The sequence below is a fragment of the Colius striatus genome, chromosome Z, assembly GCF_028858725.1.
Source record: "Colius striatus isolate bColStr4 chromosome Z, bColStr4.1.hap1, whole genome shotgun sequence".
NCBI lineage: Eukaryota > Metazoa > Chordata > Aves > Coliiformes > Coliidae > Colius > Colius striatus.
In genome coordinates this window covers 48,362,977-48,387,514 of record NC_084790.1, presented here as the reverse complement: position 1 = coordinate 48,387,514, position 24,538 = coordinate 48,362,977, and the positions used below count along the sequence as shown (strand labels likewise).

At 43.1% G+C, this 24,538-nt stretch overlaps 1 protein-coding gene across 7 annotated transcripts; it reads right to left on the bottom strand.

The window, feature by feature from the left end:
- Positions 1-700: 700 nt before the first annotated feature.
- Positions 701-20,732, bottom strand: MTX3 (metaxin 3). 7 transcript variants are annotated; one of them, XR_009820908.1, is made up of 10 exons: positions 20,639-20,732; positions 20,022-20,091; positions 18,477-18,553; positions 16,938-17,030; positions 14,789-14,971; positions 14,575-14,651; positions 13,547-13,704; positions 3,064-3,169; positions 2,214-2,266; positions 701-957 (listed from the first exon to the last, which is right to left on the bottom strand). XR_009820908.1 is itself a non-coding variant. In XM_062019008.1 (9 exons), the coding sequence occupies exons 1-9, from the start codon at positions 20,717-20,719 to the stop codon at positions 11,541-11,543; spliced, it is 939 nt and encodes a 312-aa protein (XP_061874992.1). In that variant the 5' UTR covers positions 20,720-20,732; the 3' UTR covers positions 9,184-11,540. The 7 variants fall into 7 exon arrangements, 5 of the variants coding, with proteins under 5 accessions (XP_061874996.1, XP_061874992.1, XP_061874994.1 ...); XR_009820909.1 differs by lacking the exon at positions 701-957 and adding an exon at positions 2,070-2,110; XM_062019008.1 differs by lacking the exons at positions 701-957; positions 2,214-2,266; positions 3,064-3,169 and adding exons at positions 9,184-11,651; positions 13,045-13,133.
- Positions 20,733-24,538: the final 3,806 nt, after the last annotated feature.

Here is a 24,538-nt window from a genome sequence, read left to right as displayed (position 1 = left end):
ATACATCTCATCTTTCCTTCTTTGAGAGGGACAGTGTAAGAGGCACACTGGTCAGGGTTTTTAAAGGCCCAGTTGCTAACAAAACCTAGGATCCTCCCATTTTATTTAACAGAGATCAACAGATAGGAGAACATTCAGTCTAACAATTTTCTTTCTTGCTTGTCCAATGTGAAAGTTCCAGTGAATAGCATACTGTCCCTGGCAGGTGAAATATTTTCATACCTTACTCTCAATGCACAAAAATATGAAAGAGCTTCATTAAAATCAGCATGATGACTCATTTAATAGCCCAAACAGATCTGCTAAGAAAACACCACAACTCTTTAAATATGAGGTATAGGTTCTATTTCATTAGGTTGCAGGAATATTGACCTGGAGGAAAAGATTTGATGTTAAATAAATGCCACTACCTAAGAGCATCTGTGCTACAGATGGAGTTTTAAATTTGGTATTTGGAGACGAGTGGTGTAATGGACCCTAAATTGCAAATAGGCTTCATTACACAATCTTTACACTGTATTTTTAAAGTAAGCTACAGAAAATGCCCTGTGGATTGTATACTGGTTGTTTATAGGGTTAGTGGTTCAGGAGGGAAAAAAAATCTTTTTTTCTGAGTCAGTACTGAGACAGTGTGACACTGTTTTACTTTTAGGACACATAAGCCAGGGCCTGATCAGCTGGCTTCATTCACATAAAACAGATCCTTGTTTAATAAATATTTAATTTTAATGTGACTGAGAACTTGAATTCTGTAATTCGAACGGAATCAGACTCCATTTACTGCTCGTATTGTGACAGCCGGGACTTTGTTTCCTGGGAGAATCTGCAGTCACTCTGCTCAAGGCTTGCCAAGAAATGAGAGGAGTTGTTGTGACAAGGCATCGTTAGGTTTGGCACTTTCACAGCAACTGAAGTTCTGTTCTTCTTTCCAAAGCCTTAAATACTTGAAAATATCTCCTAGAAAAAAAATAGTTCTGCATCATTCACTTGACTCCTCAGGAAGACAGTTGCAACTGTGTTCAGTTTTTCATGAAGGACGGGGTTTGGAAAAGAAGGAAAATAAAATTCACTCATGGTCTAACACAACACAATAATGTTATTCAAAGAAATTCCAAGGATGAGTGTTAAATAATTATGAAGTAATAAGATAAATGTGTCTACTGAGAAACAATCCTTTCGTTTCTCTGCCTGAATCATTTTGTCAAAGTCCCCAGGTTATTCCAACCATTAAATGTTCTGGGACAAAAAAATTACTCTTTTAGTTCAACACACAGAGAACACAAGGTTTTGAATATCTACCTGATTACTCTTTTGAAGAATCAATCAAATTTCTGTTCCCCTTTCTGGTACTCTGAACAGCTTTGCCTTGTGCCAAAGTGTTTCAAAAGAGTACACTTTTAGCTTGAGGTGCTAAATACACTTGCAAAACTCAGGCAGTAGAATGACAGACTGCTCTGACTGCTGCTTGCTTCTCCAAGTCTTTCCTTGACCTCAGGCTCCTAATACAGATGCTTTCAGCTCTTTGGAGTAATACCATAATCAGTAAAAAAAAATCTTTTCTTTCACCAGGGATGGATAGATGAAGTGATGCTATCAGCACCTGAGTCCTCCAAGGGCATCTTGGAGGTCAGTCTCCAGAGAGGACACAGGTACACATCAGGCTGGGAGATAAACAGGTGAGCCTTTGGAAAATGTGTCACTTTGCCCAGCTTGCAGATCTGTGTCTCAGGTAAACGTAACTAAGCACTAATGACTCTTCTTTGTCTTGCTTCAGTGTACAAGTGCATCAGTGAGGAGATACTAAAACACAGAAACAGTGTAGGCAAGCCCTAAGTGCATAAAATTTTGTAAGGATAACATTATAAGCTGCAGGTCCAGGAAATGATTTTGTATGTTTGAAAAAAATCTACTCAGAGTTTGTGCCTGTACCAGTGATGTCAGAACTCATTTTGTTCTGAGTTAAACAAGAGAACTGCATCCATTTCTTTGCAAAAATACTTAGTTCACTGTACCTTCATCCGAAAGGTAAAGGATAGCCTAAGAATATCCTATTCTCCTTCCAAAAGGCCACACTCCATCAGGCACCATGGGGTACTTTCCTGTGATGTACCTGAAGTTACCAGTAACATGTTGCAGAATTAATCTACTAAGTAATTGTGAAAGTCTTGAAAATGGATGAAAAGCAGAGAAGTACAAGCAGCGCAATTACCTACATTTTTTTGTAGGAATTATCTCAAACCAAGGTCCAGTGTGACATCTGGTAAACCTACAACCAAAGGAAGTGTTACTAAAACTGAAAACATACAAGAAAGTTATTAAAACCTCAGACCACACTGAACTGACTGAAAGAGAATGCAGAAGATATTGTTATTGTTAAGAACTAGCAGCTAATTGCTCAATGAAAATGAGAAGGTTTGCAGTCCTGTGGGCAACTTCCAGGGACATAACCCATTTTATTTCATTCAAATGCTCTTTGGAAGAAATGTGCTTGTCTTTTATTTTTTCTCTCCCGTTCCACTTGTGGCAATACACAAGTTCAGTAGTACTTTAACAGAGCAACACATACAATACAACAATGCAGGCTCTAAGGCTATCAAAATATAGCCTTCATACATCCTGACAATTCAGACACTAGATGTCATTCTGGCACGTACTGTTTCTTCCTCTAGGTGTACATCTTGCAGTAGAGGAAATAAGACACTTCCCTCTATGACAATGAAGAATTTTCTTACTCAAATGGTGAACAAAGTGTCTCTCAAAACTGATTTTTCTTTTATGTCAGACTTTGTCAGACACAAGAAACTAACAGGCATGGAAGAATTTGGGGTACCAGAACTATGACTTAGAAACTTGAGAGTGGAAAATGTAGTCTTAACGCAAGAGGCCTACAGGACTTATCTACAAACACTTGCTCTTACTGTGAAGGAGGTAAGGAAATCTTCCTTTACCATGCCAGATAAAACAGCAAATTTTTACTCTGCAAAGGTTTTCCACACTACAAATCACTTCAGAAACTCTGCATGTGCTTCAACCCAGCCCCTCTTATTTCTCAGGAACACCCACCTCTCCTGCAACCAGATGGGTCAGACAGCATTCAGGAGCCTCCTTCCAGGAATCTAGCCCACTTTGAAACCCACCAGAGAAGCAATAGCCAGAGAACTGATGCTACCTTGATGAAAGAGAAAATACAGTAAGCAAATGCTCTTAGCAAACTCCACATTGACCATTAAACAAAAGGCCCTAAAGTTGCCATGGACTTCTCTTAATCTGTTTTCCTTTATGAACTACACAGGTTAGTAAAAGAGACTTCCATTCCAATTTTGGTGTCACTAATATCACAGCTCCTTTCATTTAAGCCGGGTATCAGTCTTGGTTCAGAGCCAGCACTTGTCATGTCATGGCTATTGGTGAATTTCTAATGCCCCAAGACAAGCATAGGGCATCCACATTTGCCTCCTGTCCTGTTGACCACCAGTCATTAAATCCCAGGACAAAAGCTGTAAAAGCAGTGATGGGAGCATCCTAAAATATGTTAGAACTTCCCAAACTGAACCAAATAATCAATTACATGGACAGCTGACAACTTTAGGTCCAGTCTTCCTCAGGCTACTGAGATCACAGGAGAGGAAACTGGTATAAGGCCAGTGTCAAGGCATGCCAGCAAAAGTCAGAGGCCTTCTAAACCAAACTGACCCAAACTACCTAAATGTAACCTAAGGCTGACCTGAGAGAAAGCTGAGCTGGTAATACTAGGAGAAATGTGAGTAATACCCTACTCTTCCCACTGTCTTTCACTGAGGGGCTGTAATCCCAGATAATGTTGCTCTCCCTAGACTCTCTGGTGGCTTTTGATGTCTACAGAACAGGGATGCAAACAGCACAGAGCCCTTGGAGATTGCTCTAAAGACCTGCTCATTGCTGGAGGTGGTATCTAGCAGGTATCATGCCTCCCACAAAACATTCTTCAGGAAAAATAACTTAAGCATCTTGCCCGCTTCAGTTTTTTCTGAGCACGTTGCTCCATTACTATGTTCTCTGCCAGCACCATTTCAACACTTAATCTTCTCTCTGCAAAGACAGCTACCTTGCTCAGCTAAAATAAGGAGACCAGGCAAACAGAATAGTTCTTGTGAGGTTCTAAGGAAGCACATAGAACAGATGGGAAATAGCTTGCTTCTCTCATGAAAGTCAGAGATTTCTGAGGTTTTCATATCCTGCACTGGGGAAAGAGGATCTTTCCTGGATTTCTGTGAAAAAATAGATCTCTGCCCACTGTGGAAAAGCTACTAATCCACTATCTCAGATAGTTGCCTAGAGCTGTGAATCAGCCAAAATGAGTTCTCACTTTCCTTAATTCAGAGCAGAGAACTGAAATCCCTTCTCACATAAGCACAGAGCATCAGCTACTCTGGGCAAATTTGTGCCTGTTCTGTATCCATCAGTTGCCTTCCTCCCTCTCCATATACCTGTGTGTGTATGAGCAATCTCTGCTGTCCAAAACAGTACCTTTTTTTGTAGAACGTATAGGTTTCAAAAATTTGCATTTTCCAACAGCAACAGTTTTGGCAGAATATGTATCACTTCCCCATGGCTACTCCTGAGCAGTGGAACATACTACTGGAGGAATTTCTAGAAACCCCTCACACTGTGGTCACAACTTAAAGCACAACTCACTGGGAAATCCTGACCTGAACATATGCAGCCTAGTTTAACCAAACATCAGTCTTGGTTTTTAACAATGAGAAAGAAACCTTTGTCCTTTTCTCTTTTCTTTTTGTCCCTCTTTTTTTCTTCCTTTTTCTTTTTTTTTTTTTTTTTTTTTGGTTGCTTTTAATAATTCTGAGAATACAAAGACACCCCATAGCTGGGCCCAGCATGAAAACTTAAAGATTTTCCCCTCAGCACCTGGCTCTCCACTGTTACAGCATTCAACTGCAAGTTAAATAGAAGTTGAAATAATTGACTGCAGGAACGGAAAAAGGTTGGAGAGGGAGGCTTGAGATGTAAAAAAAAACCAACTATGAGGCACAAGTAAAAGAAAACCAGCCGTGTTTGCTTGAAATAGTTATCTAAGTCAGCAATAATTGCAACTGACAAAACCCTGCAAGAACACGGGTGGGCGGTAACAGCTAGGTGGAAGTCAGCAGAGAGTGATGAACTAAAGGCAGCAGGGCAGACACCAAGACACTGCTGGCAACACAATAAGGACAACAGTCTATTCCTCAGATAGCAAAGGACAGCTCCCAACATGATCATTATCATCTGCACAATTGCTGTCATGCCAACAGTAAATCAGTTGGCAGCAGCTGGGAAAAAGATCATTTACCACAGCAAATGACAATAGAAGAGAAGCTGGACTCTCGCCTCCATCACTGCAAAGTTGCTTTGGGTAAATCGCAGCTTTGCAGAGACTTGCAATTCCTTGTGTGCGTGCTCTCTCTCTCCCCTCTACACCCTTGGAAACAAAACCCATGAGGTGTGTGCGTGCATTGGCAGACTGCCCAGTCATCCTTGTCAAAAAGGCTTGGCAAATTCAAGCTGAGCACCGGATGCATATGCATGGACTGTTTCTACTTAATGAGCCCACTGGATACACAAAGCATGCAATTTCTCTGGTGTCTTGGTGTAACTGAGGGACTAGGAACATCCTGTTATGTGTTTTTGTAACAGTAACTCACCCAGACTCCACATGTAACTACACTTCAACATTGTAAAAATGTGGAACATTGACATTCATGACAAAAAAATAAAACATGCCATTTTGATGAGGGACTGGACAAAAAGGGGCTGAACAGTGTCGAGGAACCAACTTGTGTCATAGGCTGATGTACCACAAGATCTTACTTTCTATGGAACTAAATGTGTCCCATCGAATCCTGGTCTCAGCTTAGCTTTTAATGAAATTCAGTAAACCTTGTTCACTTGGTCTTGCACTGAGACACACCAGCCTAGCACAAGTAATTTCTTGCTTTATTTTTCAGAACCTGAAGCAAGTCATTGGATTTCCCCCCCACCTTTTGCCCATAAGAGTAATATCTCTCTCCTAATATGCCTCTGCTAATGAAGCAGAGTCTATAACAGGCCCAAGCACTGTGACACTGACAAATCTCTCAGACAACAGGCCAGTGAAGGTGAAAGCAGATGGCCCTGGTGTCTTTCCGTTGCTTTTTCTTTGCTTCTCAGCATCTCAGCTTCTGAGTGGAGATCTTACCTGATTTCACTTGAGACCTGGTATCTCTTCCTGAAAGCTTTGCTCTAGGTAGAAACAGGGAGGTACAGAGAACATTGGACATCCTTCTGTGCTTCTTTGCTTTTAATACATGCCTGAGGTGGAAAAAAATCTCTGCCTTTACAGCAGCTCCCTCTGATACAGAGCTCTGCTCCAAGTCAGGCTGCCCCCCCAAGCCATCCCCATTGCTTGGCAGATATCCTAGTGCAAGGAGGAGACCAGTGTAGTGGGGCTGGGCTTCTGCCGTGCTGCCCAGACCAGGACAGGAGGTGCTATAAGAACATTAAGCCCCATGTCATCATCATGCCTGCATGGCATAAGGGCAGAACAGAAGTGCTACCAAGAGGCTCGTATGCTAACAAAATATGCACATATACCTGAAAAGGGCTGGACCAGAGGAATAGCTTCTCACCCAGAAACCTGCCTGTGCTCAGTCATTTCTCACCTGCCTCAGCAGGGACTAGCACTGCCAAGATCAGTAGGCAAAGCTGCCCCATGAGTGCTCCCTCACCTCTGTGTGGTTCTTAAATCCCACTACTGTGGAACAGCTTGATCCTGCATCAGTGCTCTAGCCAATGCATCAAAATCCAGCATCTCATTGGCATTGGTTGGCACCAAGGGGGATTATGGAACATTTTACTGAATAAGGCTAACCACTAACAGCAGACTAAAATGATTGGTGAAAGAGTATATTTTTTTGTATGTAGCATATTCTTAGTCAACACAGATTTTAGGTACGTTACGAACTGGACAACTTGGTGGAAAGTGACCCTGCTCATGTCAGAGGAGAGTTGGAACTAGATGATCTTTAAAGGTCTCTTCCAATCCGAACTGTTGTGTGACTCTGTGACTAGACAGATTTGAGTTACAGTGTAGTTTGTCAGCCTGACATAAAAAGCTAGTCTGCCTCTCTGTATGGAAAAAAACACGTGCACTATCAGTAGCTGTGTACTGGGTTTGTGTGGCGAGGTCTTGGTAGTGGGAAGTCCACAGGAGTGGCTTCTGTGAGAAGCTGCCAGAAGCTTTCCCCATGTCTGACAGAGCCAATGCCAGTTGGCTCCAAGATGGACCCACTGCTGGCCACGGCTGAGCCTATCAGCAATGGTGGTAACACCTCTGGGATAAATACATTTAAGGAGGGGAAAAAACTGCTGTGCAACAAACTGCAGCTGGAGAGGTGAACAAGAATGTGTGAGAGCAACACTTCCACAGACCATTGCAGAAGGTGCCCAGGCACTGGAGCAGAGATTGCACCACTGCAGCCTGTGGTGCAGCCTATGGTGAGGCAGGCCCTGTCCCTGCACCCATGGAGGCCACAGGGGAGCAGAGATACACCTGCAGCCTAGCAAGGACCCTACACCAGAGTAGGTAGATGTGCCCTGTAGGAATCTCTTACCTCATGGAAAGCCTACACTGAAGCAGTCTGCTCCTGAAGGACTACACTGACGGAAGGGACACATACTGGAGCAGTCTGTGAAGAACAGTAGCCTGTGGGAAGGATTTGTGTTGGAGGAGTTCATGAAGGACTGTCTCCCATGGGAGGGACCCCACTGGAGTAGAAGAAGGGTGTGGAGAGTCCTCTCCTGAGGAGGGAGCAGTACAATCTGTGATGAACTGACCTCAACCCGCATTCCCTGTTCCCCTGCATCACCAGGTGAAGGTAGGTAAAGAACTTGAATGCTAAGTTGAGCCTGGGGAGAGGGGTGGGGGAAAAGGTGTTTTTAAGATTTGTTTTTCTCTCTTATTACCCTACTCTGATCTAACTGGTAATAAAATACCCAAGTTGAGGCTGTTTTGCCTGTGACAGAAATTCCTGAGTGATCTCTCCCCATCCTTAACTCAACTCTCAAGCCTTTTGTTGTATTTTCTCTCCTCTACTCAGATGGGGAGGGGAGTAACAGAGCACCTTTGGTGGCCAGCTGGCATCCAGCCAGGGTCAGCCAACCATAAATTCCTACTGCAATGCCAAGAATAATACCAATCAAGGAGGAAACCTACTCATGTAAGTCTGGAAACCATTTGTAACCAGGAGTCAAATATAATTGGGTGTTTTTCTTAACAGAGTGCTAAACTGCATTAGCAAAAGCAATGTGACTTCACCAGTGTATATAAAAGTCTACTGTAACAGTATTTCAAAGGAGAGGAAAGGCATTTTTGAGGTTATCTCAGAAACATTAAATAGATTGTATTTGTAGCAATTTGTTCATAACATTTTTAATCTTATTTCTTCCAACATGTACATGTTCCTACGGTCAGCAGACAGAAGCATGCAGACTAACCCTAGAGGTATCTACATATACCCCTGCACAGCAAGATGGCCTGGGAGTGGGGGTGTTAAATTTGCAAGCTGCCCGAGTGGTTCCCGCCCCTCACAGCTGTCAGCAGCCCCCATGGGACGCCCTTCCCAGACACCACCTTCCCAGGGCAGGAGGCAGCAGCGCACCAGCTGCTCCGCAGCAGCAGCCAGACCAAACCTAGGGGAGCCATCTGAGCCAAGTGTGTCCCACAGCCTGCAGCGGTGTGACGGCTCCACCATGGCTTCCAGGCCACAGTGGCTGACCTTGCGCCAGCCACCCACTCACCACCTCACACAGCGGGCAGTGCAGCTATCGGCCCTCACCCCAGCACCCTTCACTCTGCAGCCATAGCTTCCCATGCACTCTGTGATCACAAACATGTTCAGGACCTCATGCACTTCGCTACTGTCGGTATCTGCCATAGGGAGAAGAATGGCACCTTGATCCCACCTGTCTCCACTGCTGAGGAGCTGTGAGTACTTCAGATGCAGATAGCTACAGTTAACCACACCGATCCCACTCATGACATCATTAACTGTCCTGCTTCAAAACTCAGACATGCCAAATATGCCAGTCACTGCCCAGGCAAGCCCAGAACAGGCCAGATGTTACACTTTTCAGGTAAAGGAGCCTGATGCAACCTCAGTGGCCATCTGGGATGGTGTGTACTACTGCAGACAATGTACTCTGTGACCTCTAGCCCTGCTGCCAGCCAGTGAATGAACTTACTCAGGTATTGGTTTGTCAAATTTTTGCCTACACACAGACCGAGGCTCTAGTTTTGTGAGATTATAGAACTTGTGCTGCCCCATTCCCCACCTTCCCAAAAACACTAGTGTTGAAAGGAAGATTAGTATTGGAAAGCTGTGATTAAAATCTGACCTCATGGATACACTAAACTGTCACAATTTCATCTTTCAACAGTCAGTAGTTGCCATTTCCTTTTTTAAAGGCAAGATAAACCTTTCAACAAAGAAAAATATTCAAAAAATGCCACCTTAACTTCCATAAAAAACAGTACCAAACCTCGACTGAAAATCCAGAACTTTAATTCTGGAACAATGACCTTTTTACAAAGAGATTGTCAAGATTGAGTGTACATATTCACAAAAGCAACAAGCTAAGGCATATTACCCATAACCGTGCTTATAAATTAAAGACTCCGAAAAGCCGTGTGACTTGCCTCATTTAAACTTTGTCAAGATACAGGCAGTAATAAAGTTAAACATTTAACTTATTTTTACATGTCACAGACTGCCGATTTATACAACTGCAGTGAGTACGAGCTAGGTTAATTTCAAATTGCTGAAACCAATCCCTTAATAAGAGCTTGAAGCTTAAGCACTATTTTAAGGTGCTCATTACAAACCCAACATTTCAATTGTAATTCAGATATGTTAAAGCTATTACATTCCTTACTTATCAAGTCTGAAAGTACAGTATGTACACAATCTACAGTCTTGTCTTTATAAATAGGAAATAATTTATGTATCTCCAACATGACTAATCAATGAATGGAAGCTGAAAGACTATTTCCATTCGGGCAGAAAAAGGAGAAAAACCAGAAGAGTCATCTCATGGATGCAGTTATGAGAAATCTCTATCCCAAGCACTGCCATTTTGGCCAGTCTCCCTGACTACTTCTCCTTTCACCCACTCATGAAGCATCTGTGGATGTGTTGCTGTAGAGAATTATAGTATCTCTTTTACAACAGAATTGCTGGGAGCTCTTGAACTAGCAAGGCTGCTGCTAAGAGAAGATATAACGAGATGTAACTCCTTAATCACAGAATGGTTTGGGGTGGAAGGAACTTTTAAGACCATCTAGTTCCAACTCCTCTGCCACAGGCAGGGACATCTTCCACTAGACCAGGTTGCTCCAAGCCCCATCCAGCCTGGCTTTGAACACTTCCAGGGATGTGGCATCCATAGCCTCTCTGGGCAACCTGTTCCTGCACCCAAAGAGAAGAAATACGTGCTGTACCATGTTTCAGTTTGCAGAGACAGAAGAACTCTGAAAAAGACTGTCTGAGCTACACAGGCAAACAATAAAAAGTTGGACATTTTCTATTTAATCTTTTGAATTAATTGTAGTGCTTATAAAAAAAGACAAACTCAATTCCAAGGCATCTGTGACAAGTTTAAAAGCCCACATCATCTATTTTACAAAGTTGCCAGCCAGCTCCCTTCAATGCAGAGTATGTTTGCAGTATGTTTGCTAGGCAAGTCTCTTGTCCTGAGAGGAGCTCATCAAACCTCTTGGTCCCATTACCACTCCTCTGTGACTTTGACGTAGCAGTTTTGCAGCATATGGCATTACCTTGTGCACAGGTTAAACCTGTTCCACATAGGGCTAATGCCAGGTACCTGTGAAATGTTAGTATTGTACAGTATTGTATCCCCAACAGTGCACATGCTTTTCAAAAATCCCCCTCAGAGTACAACAAAAGTACAAACGACTTTAAAACACAAGACCCAAGAGCATTCGCGAAGGTTAAATAAAAAATATTTAACCACCTCTCATTGCTTTTCATTTTTCAGCTGCCATGAAGGGCAGTTATTTCATTGTTTTCTCCCAGTCTTTTCACCAATGTTGCAACTGGACTCTGTAATTTTCAGACAGACACAAGAGTACACCCACTCAACATATAGCAATATGATTATGGTAAAATCAAAAGCCACAAAATAAATTAATGGTGAACATTCCGTACGTGCAATTTTAACTTCTGGTCAACATTTCTGCTAGGCTAAAGGCAAAAAATATACTGTACAAAATCACTTTTAACAGCTGCAGGAATAAGCTTCTTGTTTAGTTTAGCCTCAGCTTTGTGTGTGGTCATCCCAAACTAAGCTATTTCTTAAAATAACAGGTAGATGGGAGATTGTAAAGCCATTATTTCTTCCCTACTTGTACCCATTAGCAAATTCTTCCCTTGCAAAAAGAACATTCAAGTGTTAACAATTTACAGTGGTGCTGAGTTGAAGGCAAATAAGTGTATGGGCAACAAAAGTTGTCAAGGTGACAAACGATTTGAGGGACTGCCGCCTTCCCCACCCGCAGCAAGCTTGAGTGTTGTTAGCTTTCGAGGAGGATGCTGAGGACTCTTACGAAGGTTGTCGTCCATCTGCAGAGAAATAACGAGAGCCGGATCTGGCAAGTGGTAGAATACAGGTTATATGATTAGTCTGTTTGTCAGGGCTGCCATCATTAAGACCGGTTGGAGTATTCTTTTTTACCCTGTTATTTCAGACCCAGAAAAAGCTGATGCCTTGATTCTCTCTCCTTCACAGACATATGTTTGCGTGAGAGCTGCTGTTCATTCTTGGCATATATTGTACCAAACCCAAGCCAAACAGGTGTGCTTCTGCTCGCATCATTTTGTCAAGGTTACTGCAGAAAGCACCAGCACTAGTCTGTTTTAAGAGGTCAAAGTTTCAATTCTGTACAACAACCAAATGCTGCTGGAAAGCAGATCAAAAGTCAAACTGCTAACGTCAACGGAGGCTTCTGCACGTTGAGCACCTTACAAGAACAAACCTCTTTCAAATTAGAAACTTTCTGGAGGCACTGGCTGAATTTAGATTAGTTAAAAGGTTTCAAAAAGTATTTAATAAAGAACTTGTGATGGTTTCAAAGACAGGTTAAAATTAACCTCTGAATATAAAGATTTTACATTTTCACAGAAAACCAACCTAATGCCCTGTGCGTAATGTGGCAGCAAAAGGAGTGTCGTTACTAGGGAGTAAACAGAATTACAAAAGACAGCACAGGAAGTATCTCCAGAGACTGTCTAGACCATCCCAATTCCTCAAGGTATGATCAGCTTTACCTAAATCATGCCTGACAAACCTGTGTAACCCATTCCTCGAAACTTCCACAGCCACACTTCAACACCACAAAGAGAAGACACCTAAATGCCACCGAAGCTGATCACAGTAAATGATCTATTTAATCCACTCATCTGTTTCAGGAAGAAATGTCTTCTGTCTGTCCAGTTAAAAGTGGTCTGTCTGCACTAGAATGCTAAGTCTTCACACATAAGTTTCAGGTAAGTTGATTAGCTTTTGATAGGTACTGAGCCTCAGAAAGGAGGAAAATCAAGAAACAAAAGCTAGATGTAGAACAAACAGAAGAGTGACTATAGGTTATGACTACAGCATCCAGCTGGGAGCAAGGAGAGCTGGTGATCAGTCTTAACATGCATAACTGTTTCTGAGTTTGGATCAATACATCTGCCTCCTCCTTTGCTGGAATGTACACCTGTGGAAACATGCCCTTCTTGGGTCAATATGCACACTTGCAAGACAATGTCTCTCAACTGCAATAAAAATACTATGTAAAAAAATTAATTCATGATCTCCTTCAAATGACATTCTTCCTGCCTCCCTACACAAGTAACTCAATAGAAAAGAATAAAAATAAAATGTCCATTGTACAGTTGCAGTTGCTGTGCAACAGTGTCAGTTAACAAGTAACCACAACAAAGCAGGAAAAACAAAGACTGAAGCAAAAGTAACCTTTTCAATCAAGTTGGATTCCTTATTTACAAGCTGTGTGAGTTTCTGCAGATTAGCATCTGCTGTATCCTGTTCAGCCGGAGAATGGCCTGGAGAGTGAAGGCAGAAAGATGAAAGGTGAAAAGGTATTTACAAAAGCTTTTAAATCCTTAAAAAATAAACCCACATTGGAGAGAGAGTTTATGTAGTGTTTTTATCCTAAGAAGAATTTCAGTGGAAAAATCATTCCATGTGACAAAACCAGAAGTACTAAGCATAAGCCATGGCAGAGATACAGGTGCATTTTGCCAATGCTTGAAAGAGTCTAACACTAAGTATTAATCCCTTGCTTTTAATTTTCAATCCTTTCTGCACAACTTTGGAAGTTTCTCCACCTCATCTCCCCATTTTGTCTAGCACAAACTACATAAACTCCAACTCTGCGTTGGATCCCAGATGGAATCCTAATGTCTTAATCCAAACACGACTATGCATGAGAAAAAGGGAGAGAAACACAGCTTACCAGAGACAGTTAACCTGAAGTAGCAAGTTAAAATATCATCACAGAACCGACACAGGTTAGGAAGCTGTTTCAAATGTTCTTGTAATTGTACTCTGGGGAAGCACACTTTATAAATCGGTGCAAGGAAACCAAACACAAAGGCATCCAAGGTGGTAGGCCTGAAAGGCAACAAAACAAAAACCCCAAAGTGACTGAAGTGAGGCACTACCACATTCACTGTTTTCTTTGTGTGTCAAACACAAGACAGAATACTGCTTTTCTGGCATTCCATCTTTTCCTGTCAATCAGGTAAATGCTTTGTACAGACTACCTACTGATTTTGGCACCTTTGAAATAGGGACACGCTGGCAAGCTGAAATAGTAATTTCAGCACTGAAATACAGCCATACAGTCACATGCACTGTTAAGTCACTCTAAAATACGTTTCTGGTACGACAAAAGCCAAGCTTACGCCAAGGGACCAGGATCCTCTCTCACAAAGTGGTTTGACTTCAGTGGCTGAAGGAATAGATCACCCTTTCCAGGACCTGCTGGCACTAAACTGTCGGTAATAACTGCTCCTGCTCTGTGCACACACCAAAGGGAGAGGAGTGTTCCCACACCTACACTCTCCTCCCATGAAAGCAGGTGAAACATTTCAGGCTTAAAGCATCTTTTTTGTCCTACACACAAGCACAGGAGGTGGCATTCGGTGGTTAGAAAAGCATACTCTAGTGCTACACTAAGTCATCGAGCACCTCACATTTCCTTAGCAGCTGTGGGCAGCATCTGCCTCCCTGTGGAAAAGTGCAGGATCAAGGAGACACAGAGCTGCCTTAGTCCAAATGTCGTGTTTATGCCCTTTTTGCTCATTCAGATTTATCTGAAAAGCAGAGTGTGAAACACAAAACTACTGTGCACTACTTTTAACACTTTGTCAGGTTAAAAACCAAAAAATGTAAGTGTTCACAGAGTCATGTGGTACCTGGTTTATTAGTCATTTAGGAAATAAAAATAAAAATGTAAAAAAAAAGAAAAACCACACTCACGTATCTCCAAAGAAAAACTGAGATGTTCCCAATCTCTTCGACAGGAGATTTAGGCACTCCTTGGCATCCCTGTATATCTGATGAGACACAAGACTGTCTAAGAGCCCCAGGTGTAGCAAGGCCAGTATGCACAGCACCACTCATCATTTGACAGAGTTTCACTTCTTGCCTTTGACAGCAATAACTTGAAAATTCTTTACTACACAACACTTACCTGTGCTTCCACTTCAGTGAGACTGTAGAGTGGAGGCCCTCCCCTGGTCAGTAAGATCCTGTTCAGCGCTTCCCTAGACATCTTTCCAGGCAGATACAAACTCAGTGGAAAGGCAAACCTTGAGGCAAACCATGGCTTTGTCACACGGCAGTAGTTTTCAGCCTCAACCCAGAAAGTGTGCAGCTGTATCAACACAAGTTAAAATAAGACTGCAATTTGAGTCAGAATATAGACATATCTTCAAAGTTTGATCTTTGACAAAGAACCAGAAGCACCAAAAATTACTGTAATTTAAGGCAATCAGGCTCCATAAAGGACTATACTAATCTTTCCAGTGTAGAAGTATGTAATTAAGGAAACAGTTACCTTCCACCTAAAGAAAAACAATCAAAATATTACACAGACCTATATACATTAGCATAATTTATATACAGACATGTTTATACAGACCTACACACACACACTTGAAGAAACACACACAGTACACTGAAAAACTATCACAAGAAGAGTTGCAGTTGTACAGAATTGGGTTTACACTTTCTAGAGTTTTAAGAAAATCATATATAAATCTTAAAGATACAACGATATCATAAGTTCAAAACCTTGTGGGTCAGATGAAGAGCCTAACCTGTGATTTCATCTGGTCAGAGTATTTTCTCCTGTACAAACTGAAGCCAATATCATTCAAGAGATCCAATGTCTGGGGATTTTTATAGCTCTAATGTACATAAACTGAAACCATGAGGGCATGTGGCCACGTGTTGCTTAGAACTGAAAAAAGAACCCACTGATGGGTATTTTAATTTCTCAAAAGTTCTAACTCGGCAGCTCAAAAGGCTTCCACAGCTACAAACACCACATCAGACACATCAGATCTGATGCAAAGCTTTTTTAAAAGAAACAAATGAAACAAAAAATCCCAGTCACAATAACCTGTTTTCAGGATATTGTTTCTCAAAAAGGATCTAAAAGAAATAGCATTCATAGGTGTCCTTTTAAAATGCCTGTGGCCAGTGGAGTTACTCAGGGATGGGTTCTGGGGCCAGTCTTGTTCAACATCTTCATCAAAGACCTGGACGAGGGGACAGAGTGTACCCTCAGCATGTTCCCTGACGACACCAAACTGGGAGGACTGGCTGATTCCCCAGAAGGCTGCGCTGCCATTCAGCAGAATCACGACCAGCTTGAGAGTTGGACAGAGACGAACCTCATGAGGTTCAACAAGGACTACTGCAGAGTCCTGAACATGGGGAGGAACAACCCCATGCACCAGTACAGACTGGGGGTTGAACTGCTGATGAGCAGCTCTGCAGAGACCTGGGAGTCCTGATTGATAACAAACTGAACATGAGCCAGCAATGTGTCCTCATGGCCAAGAAGGCCAATGGCATTCTGGGATGCATCAAGAAGAGTGTGGTCAGCAGGCTGAGGGAGGTTCTTCTCCCCCTCTACTCTGCCCTGGTGAGGCCTCATCTAGAGTCCTGTGTCCAGTTCTGGGCTCCTCAGCTCAAGAGGGACACCAAGATGATCAGGGGACTGGAACATCTTTCATATGAGGAAAGGCTGCGGGAACTGGGGCTGTTTAGTCTGGAGAAGAGGAGACTGAGGGGAGATCTTATTAACATTTACAAATATCTAAAGAGTGGGTGTCAGGAGGTTGGGACATCCCTTTTTTCTATCATAGCTAGCAACAGGGATGAAGCTGGAACACAAAAAGTTCCACTTAAATATAAGAAAAAACTATTTCACTGTGAGGGTGAGGGAGCAGTGGCACAGGCGGACCAGAGGGGTTGTGGAGGCTCCTTCCTTAGAGCCTTGGGTCTTCAAGACCCACCTGGACATGTTCTTATGTGGCCTGATCTAGGTGACCCTGCTTCTGCAGGGGGGTTGGACCACAACCCCCTTCCAACTCCCTTCCAACCCCTACCATTCTACGATTCTATAATTCTATGATTATTACTACAAACCCCTCAAACACCCTTTCCTTTTCAGAAGCTGCTAGGCAGTTATCTATAAAATTGGACTAACAAAGCAAAAGCACTCTAGCAGGACTATGGCTGAGAGACTTTAATGTCGCTCATCTTGGGCACATCTTGTAGAATTCACTTCAAAAAATTCTGACTACTGTAAGGCACTTCTCTACACTTACCTGAGCAGGAAGCAGTTTCTCTTCAAGTAGTGCAATGTATGCCAGTGTGTCAGCTCCTTGTTTTGCAGATAATTCATAATCAGCATTATATTTCTAGGAATTAAGAAACATACTACAAATAGTGTTACATAGAAGTTTCCAAAAAGATTTTGCTTCAAACTTAATAGCTATCATGTCAGAAAATTAAGCAAAGTTTTTTGAGACAGGAAGTACGTGCTCACTAGAACCTCTTTACTTCTTCAGGCCAAGTTTGTCAAACGTCCTTAGATCTCTCACACTTTTCCCATCTTTAGACTTCTGGGAACTTCCTGTTCCCAAAATAACTCCCATGTCTTATTCCCATTGCCTTCCAGCCAACTGCCCAACGATACAGTGGCAATTTTTCAGCACTTTGGGATGTAGAAAACCTCTGGCAAGCCCCTGTCTATTTTTTGAAGCACCATCTGGCAGTCAGGCTGGTGTTTAGCACAAAAAAAAAGGGCAAGTATACTTTTTGCTTTTATAGAAATCAGATACTAGCAAGATAAAGGACCAAATGTGCAGCAATGTTATTGCAGTAATGGCTGACTTGGGTTTTAAATTTGACATAGGATCCTTAAAAGGCTTGACAAGTTTTTGGAGATTTGCTTCATTAAGCTAAAAACAGAGGGTCAGTGCTGACCCTTAAGACACCTGAAAAATCAAGTATACTTATTACTACATTTCAACTCAAAGAAGGTTTTGGGGTTTTTTCCCCAGTATTAAAGAATCTTTAGTATTCAAATGGCTATGAAATGTCAGAATTTTAAAAGAACTGTCTAAAACTCCACCTCAAATACATAGTTCTGATTGGGTTTTTTTTCCTCCCCCAAAGATGTAAACTTCTGCTAACATGGGATTCATCAGATACTCCCGACCAGGCAGAAACGGAATTTCTAGCGTAAAAATCAGAACAGTGGACTGGAGGATCATCTTAGAAATAAAAAGGTGATGCCACGCTTTATTAGACTTTTTTTTTATTTCTCAGTGAAAAGAACAAATGGTATAGCTTTACTCTTTGTGAATGAAACATTAGGAGAGAGTTGATTACACCACAGTATGATGTGCATTAGGAAATGCTTGCAGACATCTTTACATTACAAGCTACAGAAAAAACACGTAGATTAAAAATAATACTGTATGCATTACCCTTCAAAAAAAGGGCATTCAGAGATGATTAGTCAAGTAGTTAAAAACATCCTTCTCAAATTGCAATACCCTAGGTCTGCAAAGCCATAAAGACATTAGAAGTGTTATAATTAAGAGGAGGGTGCTTCTTCATAGCTGTCCTTTTCAATGACGAGTTTTCTCATGCCTATTTTTAAATCTTTCACACAACCAACAATCAAATTTTCACAGAGCAACCTGTTATCCACCATTTTGCATTTCTCAGACACATATGAAAAATGGGAATGCAGTGAGTCTGAACTCCAGGATTTTTGAAAGCCTATATCATTGTAGACAGGGAACACATAGAGCCACCGTAAGCCAGAGAAAACAAATCTTCTGAAAGAGACCTACCTGTTTTCTTAAGTAGTTTAGGATTTTTGCTGGCTGAGAAATAACAGTGTCTTCTGACATCAGGACTGGTACACCTCCTAGAAGGCATAAATAATACAGTCAACAATTTATATGGATGAGTTCTAAACACAACTAGAAAGTGGTCGTTTCACCTCCTTCCCTTTTGTCTATAGCATGCAATGGTCTTCCTCACACATAAACTAAGCTTTATAGAGCAGGGATGCTCCACCAAGGTGATAAACACATTCACCATACTGTGGCCTTCTCTAAAAACAATATATAAAAAAGGACCCACATCAGACCTGACTGAATGAAGGCAAAGTGTTCTGCTAGGCACCTCACACTTGGAGAACCAAGCTACTTGACTCGACTTCAGACAATTAGATTAAGACAAAAATTCCAACCCAGTCCAACTGCCCTCTCAACACCTTCCTTCTACTCCAATCTTTCCCTCAAAATCCATTTTAACCACCTGTTTTCTTTAGCCTTGTTACAAACACTGCCCAAGCTACCACTGCTCCAGAACCAAGTATTTCCCTTCTGCCAGAAGCTTACTGGTCAGCCTTACCTCATCAAATCGCAGGATCAAAGGCCATAGAGTGTAAAATCTCAGTAATGGGCCCTATTCTACCACTTGTTCACAACATAATTGATACAATGAGGCTAAGGCAACAGTGCTGCTAAATACTATTAGAAGTATCAACCATCAGCAACACTTACGATATGGATTTTTTGGTGTGTTTTATCCAAGTATACCCAGACAGTTCTTGCTATTTCCTGCTAACAGAAAATAATCACTGAAAAGCTAAAGTCAAAGGCACAACTTCTGAATGGATACAGTAATGCCTAAGCTGATGATGCAGTTAGGTGTGACAGAGCACTTTAACCCTGCAGTGGTTTTACCTTTCTGTAATACACCAAGACCGTAACTTAAATGCTGAACAAATAGCAATAAGTATAACCATCCAACACAAAGAAGTCCTTCTTGATACCGTATCTTCAACTGCTCTGGCAACTAGGTTGTTAGTCACCTTTCCTGAGTCAATATCTCTTAACTCCATGCAGCTGGTGCAAATTACACTGAGGCTCACATTCCACTTCCAAATGTACCAACCCATTAAACTATTTATAATTAAAGAACACTACTTCCATATACAAGTCTACTTACCGTCATAAATAAAAGTGCAAAAAGGTTAAGAACTTGCTTTCATTATACTATCAATCTAGACTGCCTGACAGAAACAGGTATGTACTTGGCGCAACTGCTTTGTTGACTGCCTGCTGCTTCACTCATACACATCTCAATAAAATGTTCTTTGACGCACACTATTTGTCTTCCATTATTTCATTCTCACGAATTCATTACATCTGAGCCTCTAAAGTCATTCGTCAACATATCATGAAAGCAGACAGCTTTCACTAGGGCAGGTTACTCTTGTGAACACAAAACTGAAGCAAACTCAGATGAAACACTGAAACTGAAACCCGTTATTTATAACATAGCTATGATTAAAGCAACTAAAATAAAAGCAACAAAGACCGTACCTATTGGAGCACTCCAAGAGTTATTTATAGTATTCACTGTCAGGGGAGCACCAGAAAACTTGGCATAAGCCTGCAATGAAGATTTGGAGGGGGGGGGGGGGGAGGGGGGCGGAAATCAAATCACTAGGCGTAAGTACAGTGTAGGACTTTACAAGCTGCTTTAAACAGGTTCAGGTACTAAGGACTGACTAAAAGCAAGCCCAAATTTGCTTTCAATTGGTCCTCAATACGCTAGTGCCTTTCTGGGAGACGCCGCCCGTCAAGGCCGAGGCCAGGCAGTCCCGGGAAGGAACGGAGGCACCCGACGCGCCGCAGCCGCGTCCCTGGCGCGGCGGCCGCCTGCGCGGAAGCAGCTGCGGCCAAGCCCCGCCGCCAGGCCCTGCCGCGGGCACAGCCGCCCTAGCTCCCAGCCCCGGCAGCCTCTCGCCCTACACAGCGAGGCCTCCGGGCATCGAGGGAGGACGCGCCCCGCGGCGGCAGCGGCGCCGCCTCTCCCAGGGGGCAGAGCCCCGCGGCGCCAGGCGAGCCCCGCGAGTCCCTCTCTCTCTCTCTCTCTCTCTCTCTCTCCTTCCTTCCCTCCCTCCGTCCCGGGGCGGGTGGCGGGGGCCCGCCGTTACCATGACGGTTAGAGACTCCGGGTGCAGGGACGGCAGGCCCCAGTCGCCTCCCCAGCAGCTCAGCTCCATGGGAGCCGCCATCTTGTCGCGGGAAGCGGGGCGCTGCTGCCCTCTGATGGCGCCGGGCGGCCCTGGCCGCGCCGCAAGCAGGGCGCAAGCGGCGGGAGCGTGCGCGCTCAAGGGACACCTGCACACCTCTGCGCGGCCCTCGGTGAGGAAAGGGAAAGAGGGGCGGCGGCGGCGGCCGCCCCTCACAGAGCAAACGATCCGCGCCGCCGGCCCCCTGGCGCCTTGGTTTTGGTCGTGGACGAGGGCGGCTCACGCCACCGTATTGCTGGGCCCCGGGTCTTCGGCTCTGTTACCATACACCGAGTTGTGACTTGCCGCAGAGGCCAAAAATCCTCACTCAAATGTGACCTTCGGTCGATCAAACGTGAAGAGCAGTCTTCAGCATTTTGGCTTTAAAAATGAGGAACTCTGTGATACTAGATTTGACCAAATGATAACGATAACCCATTCAAGTGAGGGCTTTTTGCTGCGGACCTTGAAAGGCATCAAGACAGCGGTTTTGTTTCAGCGTTGCTGCAGACATGTACATGGAAATGCTGTCAGCTGTGTCCATGCTTCCCACATGAGGAAAAACATACCACACGCTGACTTAAATATTGCACTTGCCACCCTCACTCAGGTGTTATGTGCATAAATGAGAGCAACAGCAAAGTCTCATTGGCTCTTGCCCACTCCCCCTTGGCTTCGTAGCTGCATGAAATTCATGGCAGTGTCACGATAAAAATCTGCAAGAGAGATGTGCAATCGTTCTGCTCCAGTGTATAAGGAACATGGGGGAAAAAACTTTTTTTTCCTCAGAAAAAGTACACCACTGGCTTTTTAACAGTACCTTTTTTTTTTTAATGACTATTTTATATTTCTCCTTGTAAAGAGATATTTAAGGTACGTGTTCTTAATGGCACCTTTTCTCCTCTCTGCAAGGACTAGCTGACTTCTGGTCAGTCTGTCTGGATACTTCACTTTGGCCTCTTCACCCTGTGATTGTTTTGCTGAGATGTGCAACCTCTGGGACTGGAGGAGTCTCTGTTAAGGAGAAGGAGATGGCTTATATCTCTTTTAGGGCTGGCTCTGAGAAGGCTTAGAAGGTAAATAAGAGAGTAAACTTTCTTCACATTGCCTTAGGGCACAGTTCATTTCTGCTCCTGTGGAGTCCTGAGCAAAGATGGAAAAAGGACAATCTGCAACTTCCCTCCTCCATCCAAAATCTCATCAGGAACTTTTTTCCTTTTGGTTGCCCAAGTGGAATTTCTCTTAGTGCAAATGAAGAGTAAATAAGTGTGTTGAAAATGGATGTATGCTTTCTTCAATTTGTGTTTCTGAAAAAGCCAAACTCCTTCTGAAATTCACATTTGAAATATCTTCTACAAAATTTTTATGAGAATGTGGCAGGATCAAACTCAGAAGTGTTGTCATAAATATGGAAGGATATGGTTTAGAGCTGATATTTCTGTTGCATTAAGACTTCTGTATCTTAATTGCCCATGAATCCTGATTTTTAATCATCCATGTAATTCCATAAAAACAGTGAGTCTCTGGATGCATATCAGAAGCAAAATATGAACACTGAATTAAGCAGTAGGGACTCCTTTCTACTACTCCTGCCCCATTACTTGGAATTCAAACAAGTCACAGACAATTCTGCAAAGCAAAATCTATAATGTTGGCAGCCACTCCATACTCTTAGAATTTTATTGATTTATGTAGAGCAAGCAGGACAAATATTTTAACAGTTGAGATTTAGAGTCATATGTTTGTGTAAAAAACTTTCTTACAAAATGTTACTGGCTTTATGAAAGTTTCTTGAAAACGCAATGTCAAATAATCACATTCTGATTCTTATCCAAGATATTAACCTCCATACTACAGAGAATACACAGGAGTGGAAAGGGAATAGCTAAATATTCCATTGTTTTTCTAGCAAATGATGATTAGAAGATCAAATAGCCTCTTCCAGGCAGCAGATAAACATACTTTGTGAATATCCCATGAAAAGGGTTGTTCTTGAGCACAAAATCCCCTTCAGTCCCTAACATACTCCAATAATGAAATTCAGCATAGAAATGAGAACTGGAAAGATTGAAGTGACCTAGAGGTGTACGGGCTAAGTTCACCTAGACATGGGCAGTTTGGTGCGGGGAGGACAGGCAGCAAAGTCACTGCAACCCAGAGGGAGAGCCACAGCCCAGGAAGTGAACTCCAGGTCTCACTCTGCCAAGATGGTGAGCAATTGTCTGAGAGCTAAAGCCAGGATTCACAAGTAGAATGCCCTGGAGAAGAGAGATGCTTCCACCCAGGCAGAGCTAGGTAGCAAGGATGTTTCAGTTCAGACGGGCTGCAGGCGACATTCAGACATCTCTCCTACAAAGGTAAGTATGTGTGCCTACAAGTTCAGGAGCTGCAGTGTCCAGTGAAAGAGTTGCAAAATACCATTGCTAGACCCTGTAGTATTAGAGGAGCAGAGATGGAACTTGATAGCTGGTTCTGCAATCATATACCAGCCTCCCCTGAAAAAGAAATGCCTTGGGCCCTGGCAACACAAAAAAAGCAGGGCTCTGCTTCATAACCCACCCTCCAGCATCCCTATCAGAAATAAATATGAAATGTTAACAGTGGTGGATATACATGAGCAAGGACCAGCAGGGAAACCTCACCAACCAATCCATCACCTACCACTCCACCAGCAGCAGGCACTGCAAAAGGAAGCAGTAGGTGCTCCTAGTGGGTGACTCACTGTTAAAAGGCACTGAGAGACCAGTTTGTGATAAGGAGTCAGGAGAGGTGTGCTGCCTGCCAGGAGCTGAGACATGAGAGAGCACCACATCTTTTTGGGGATGAGGGCTGCTGTCCTCTGCTCCTCTTCTGTGAGGGTATGAACAAGGTAATAACTCACAACGTGACCAAAATCAAGGTGGATTATAAAACCTTGGGGGAACAGGTGAAAGGTATGAGCCCTAAATTATCTTTTCTTCCATCCTGCCCACCAGAGGAAAGGGTCCAATCAATAACAGGAAAATCACACAAGTTAACTCCTGGCTTAGAGGTTGGTGCTCACAAGAAGGTTTCGGGTTTTATGACAAGACGACCTTCTTTGATGATTATAATTTGATAGGGCAGAATGGAATATGTCTGTCTCACCAGGGCACTGGAATCTCCAGGAACAGACTGGCCAACTTGGTTAAGAGGGCTTTAAACTGGAGGATTTGGGAGACGGTGTGAAATGGCAAAGTATATGCCATCTATCCAACAGGGGAAACAGGTCAGGGCAGGAAATGCAACGAGTGCTTCTCAGCTGCACAACAAGATGAGACACAGAAGGCTGACAGCCCTGAGGAAGTGTCTAACTGTCGAGGACCTCCCTGTGCCCACCGAGGGAAACGTATCTGCTCAACTAAGGCCCTGCACTGCCAGTTCACCAACACACGCAATCTGGGGAATAAGCAGGAGGAACTGGAGATGTGGGTGTGGATGCAGGGCCTTCATCTCATTGCAGTTACACAAACCTGGTGGGACAGCTCACGTGACTGGAGCACAGACATGGGTGGCTGTGTGCTATTTAGGAAAGACAGAAAAATGAGGTAAGGAGATAGAGTTGCTAGAGTGCATTGTTGTTCTGCCCAGGTGGCAGTGAGGGGCAGGTTGAGTGTTTATGGATGAGAATTAAAGGGCAGGCCAATGGGGTTTGATACTATTGTAGGAGTGTCCATGGTTTAGCGAGGAGCCACTTTTGCTTGGTAACAGGGGGAGCGAGTTGCAGTGAAGACCCAGTAAAGAGAGTAAAGAATTCTCAGACTCTCCCCTCGCTCTTGGGTTCAGACCCACCTCCAGACTGGC

Excerpts from the sequence above, each read along its gene's own strand:
- MTX3 (XM_062019008.1), bottom strand. The coding sequence starts at position 20,719 with ATGGCGGCTCCCATGGAGCTGAGCTGCTGGGGAGGCGACTGGGGCCTG. Across the intron at positions 14,972-16,937 it reads AGAAACTGCTTCCTGCTCAG|CTGCACACTTTCTGGGTTGA; the intron begins GTAAGTGTAGAG and ends GTGTTGATACAG. Across the intron at positions 11,652-13,044 it reads AATCCAACTTGATTGAAAAG|ATGGACGACAACCTTCGTAA; the intron begins GTTACTTTTGCT and ends ATTTCTCTGCAG.